Here is a 4096-nt window from a genome sequence, read left to right on the forward strand (position 1 = left end):
ACCACCTCAAGGTGATGTTTGGTCATATGACATGCATACTTGATTAAACTAACTTTTTGTTTCTTCCTTGGACACACTCTTCACACATCTCAGCTGGAACATTGATTCTTGGTAACTTGGTTATGATACAGTTCCTTTGTAATGCGTCGAGGTCTCACAACCAGTCTTCTCGACTTGCCGGTGTAGCAAGACACCTATGATCCATCACTTTTAACTCTATCTTGAAATTCCTATTGGCTTCCCTAGGAGCTTTAAGGACTAAAACACCATTTCGGTCCAAAAGGCGCAAAATATTGTTTTTCATGCGAATCGTGTAATTCTTCTCAAGAAATTGGCATAATCAAGAGATTACATTTAATTCCAGGAATTTACAACACATCTTTGATCAAGGAATGACCATCATCCTTTCTCATGATCAAAACATCACCGACCACGTCGGCTGTTAAAGGGGTATCATATGCGAATTTCACTTTATTCTTTGTGGCTTGACTGATTTTGACAAATCAATCCTTTCTACCTGTCATATGTGTTGATAAACCAAAATCTAAGAATCATTCATTACTGCCTTGGACTCCACCTCGAATCGTTACCATAACGTTTTGCTCCGGACGCGTTTCAGCAGCATTTTTCAAACTGCTATAGTTGTTGCCCAATAACTTGAAGCTGCTACTACTACTATTGTCCAACAGCTCACTACTGCCATAACTCTCCTCCTTCATCATCACAAGAAGCGTGTTATCATCATCCACTTCTTGTCGAGCAACCTTAGCCTCATTGCTTTGATTTTTCCCTTCGTTCCGCGTTACAATCTCTTGCGAAATGACCGTATTTAAATAAATTGTAACATTTTACATTACTCTTGTTACTTCTATTTGTGTTGTTGCCTGGATCACTACCTTTGGAGCTGCTCTCACCTTTTTCCCCAATCAAAACCTTTAAATTTTGTGAATCTTTTCCACCAAAATTCTAGAAATTTGACTTCCTTCTCGAAGTCCATTTTCCTTTCGATCCTTTACTCTTCTCATTGAATCGTCTTGCAATGCAATTTCCGCCTTGGCTTTATTGTTTCCTCGTTCATCCATCTTTTATTCATGAGCCTCAAGCAAGCTTTGAAGCTCCTTCTTCATCAATGACGAAAAGTCCTTCGATTCTTTGATTTCCACTACAATCTTGTCGAATCTTGACGTTAAAGAACCCAAGATCTTTGACACAACATTCTGCTCCACAACATTTTCTTCGCAAGATTTGATTTGATTCACCGAATGTGTAATGCGTGTTACGTATTTGTTGATTGTCTCCTTCTCTTCCATTTGAACCAATTTGAATTGACGCTTGTGAGTTTGTAATTTCGCCACCTTTGCCTTATCATCCCCTTCATAAGCTTTCTTCAAGATCTCCCAAGCTTGCTTCACCGAATCACAATCGCCAACTTTTTCAAAGTTGTCACCATCAACACAAGAGTGAATCGAGAAGAGTTCCTTATGTGTAGCCTTCTGTGAATCAGTAGCTTTTTCCCTAAGTGGTGTAACTCCATTGTTAACCACTTCAAGAACATCTTGATATCTAAACAACACCTTCATTTTTTTGCACCATTTATCATAGTTCTTCGATTCAAGGGTTGGAAGATTGGTTGGAACACGATTATTGGAGACGGTAGTCGTCTTTGTGGTGGACTAGGGATCAGAACCAGACTCTTGATGCCAAATGTTGAAACAATCACAAAGTTTGTAGGTGAATCAATAGAGAAAAAAGTAAATTTGAGAAGATGAAGTGAATTGAGATATTGAGTGATAGAGTTTAATTCAGGAGAATATTCACAATTGATATTAATTTCACCTTACATGAGGTAGTATTTATAGTATACATGTAATACACCTTGGAGCCAAATAGGCCCAACAAGCAGCTAAAAAACACAAAAATCACGACAGAAATCGATTTCTCAAAAGAGGGTAATCGATTTCCCCAATTGAAAATTAAACTGAAAAAAAACAACCTTCAAAAAATCGATTTCCCCAAATATGAAATATAGTTTTTTTCTCGATAATATGTCATAAAATAAGGAATAGTAAAGAGATAATATAAAAAGAAAGAAAAAACTATGTGTTACCTGCAAAAGTAGTTGTAATTTCATTGCACCGACTGTTTTTGACCAAGTATTCAAACACTTCCATTGGAAAAAGAGACGCAAAAGAGTCAATTTTCACTAGCACTGATTCCATGTTTTCAAAACAAACATCTTCGATATTGGGGAAATTAGGCATGGATTTAAAAACCTAAGCCATAAAAGTGAACAAATTCATTAGAAAAAATATATGAGACACGAAAATAAGTATCGCTAGTAAAAAATAAACTTTTAAAATAAAATATATAAATTTCTTACCAAAAGAGTTGGAGAAGCAAGAGTCATTGAGGAGACATTAGTGAACATTTTTAGCCAACTCATAAAGGTGTTTGCAATCTCTTCAGAAATTCTGGGAAACCAAAGCTCAAGACTCACTTGTTCAAGGAATTTGAGGTCGTGCACAAAGAGGGGACAAGTATGATTTACACTATTGAAACAACCCGCAATAGTAAATGATTTCAGGTTTGGAGTGTTCATTTGAACTATAAGCTGGGGGACAAAACAGGCACCTAAGTGTATGACCAATCTGGAAAGTGTATCATTTGACACAAACAATTTTGTTCCTTCCATTACATTGCAACTTTCAATTATCAGAGTTGTTAGCTTTTTACAGCTCGAAAACGGGTCGACATTACCATTACTGCTATTCGATAAGAATCCAACTTCTTTAAAATGACAATATGTCAATTCCGGAAGGTCTAAAGCGTGTGAAACTATTACTTTCCCTCTTGATCCACCAAGTAAAAGTTTAAGATATTTTATAGAACTACATGAAACCATAAACTGCGAAATTTCTACATTTTTCAAGTGATGATATCCCTCACCAATAGAATTAATTACTATTCTCTCCGCTTTATGTGAGACCCCGTATGTGAAGAGCTTGGTTAACGTTTGAATGGAAACTAAACCGTTATAATCAAGAACTATATTGTTCAAGGGACTATACCCATCACGATAGAGTAAGAACGAGTTTAGAAAAATCCAAAAGTTGATGGTTTTTGGGAATTGAGTATTGTTTGCTATTAGAGCAGGGACAAATTTCCACAAATTTTTCCATCTTTTGGACAACACAGATGTTTGAACAACAACTTGTGTTGATATGAATGTCATTATGTATATCAATATACAGTCAGGTAGTTGACTTATCAAATCCATTTTGCTTGGACTGCTTCTTAATTTCTCTATGTCAAGAGACTCTTCCTTTTCAATCTCACTGCTCAGTTTCATCTGGTCAAAATAAAAGAAAAAGAAAAATTTTACATTCAATATTGTTATATATCTCTAAAATAAATTATAAAGATACATGAGTAACACTCTCAAAATAAAACACTATTTTCTTTTATATTGAATTATACACTCTTTTTCTTTTAGAAATTAATATTAATGTGTTTCATTTTATTTATTTATATATGTTTTTAATAAATTATGTATCCTATGCGTGATCAACATTAACCAAATAATCACATCAATTCACCTCAAGGAAATCTATAAATTGTGAGATCATGTTATAACAATAAAGCTTAATCCCTTACACAGAACAAAACAAGTCTAAAAAATATGCTTAAATATACACTCTAAACCACTACCTTATATGAGGTCCAAGGTAAACAAATTGGCCATTTGCATGATTTTTTATTATCATATTTTATTAATAGATCTAAATATTATTTAACATCACTATAATATCAATTTAAAATTTTTGTATGGCATCAGACAACTATTTAAAATTGTGTTAACAAGAGATAATAAATTAGAAAATTTTGTCCAAGCAAACAACTAAATAATTTTTGTGTACCAAAAATCATAGTGATTGGGTATAAAAAAAAATCACAGGTTCCACAAAATTCTATATCATGACTCATCTTTAGCTTCACTAAAATCTATTTTTTAATTCAATTTAGGGCCGTTTATTTTTAATTTTTTTAATGATTTTTGTAGTGTAACATAATTTTGTGTAAAAAAAATTTATTAAAA

General features: G+C 33.6%; 1 protein-coding gene across 1 annotated transcript; it reads right to left on the reverse strand.

Annotated features, from left to right (window-relative positions):
• Positions 1-2096: 2096 nt before the first annotated feature.
• On the reverse strand, positions 2097-3349 carry LOC131650893 (putative F-box/LRR-repeat protein At4g15060). The gene is made up of 2 exons (XM_058920598.1): positions 2381-3349; positions 2097-2273 (listed from the first exon to the last, which is right to left on the reverse strand). The coding sequence occupies exons 1-2, from the start codon at positions 3347-3349 to the stop codon at positions 2097-2099; spliced, it is 1146 nt and encodes a 381-aa protein (XP_058776581.1).
• Positions 3350-4096: the final 747 nt, after the last annotated feature.

This window comes from Vicia villosa, linkage group LG1, assembly GCF_029867415.1.
Source record: "Vicia villosa cultivar HV-30 ecotype Madison, WI linkage group LG1, Vvil1.0, whole genome shotgun sequence".
NCBI lineage: Eukaryota > Viridiplantae > Streptophyta > Magnoliopsida > Fabales > Fabaceae > Vicia > Vicia villosa.

Excerpts from the sequence above, each read along its gene's own strand:
- LOC131650893 (XM_058920598.1), bottom strand. The coding sequence starts at position 3,349 with ATGAAACTGAGCAGTGAGATTGAAAAGGAAGAGTCTCTTGACATAGAG. Across the intron at positions 2,274-2,380 it reads TTGCTTCTCCAACTCTTTTG|GTTTTTAAATCCATGCCTAA; the intron begins GTAAGAAATTTA and ends TTTATGGCTTAG.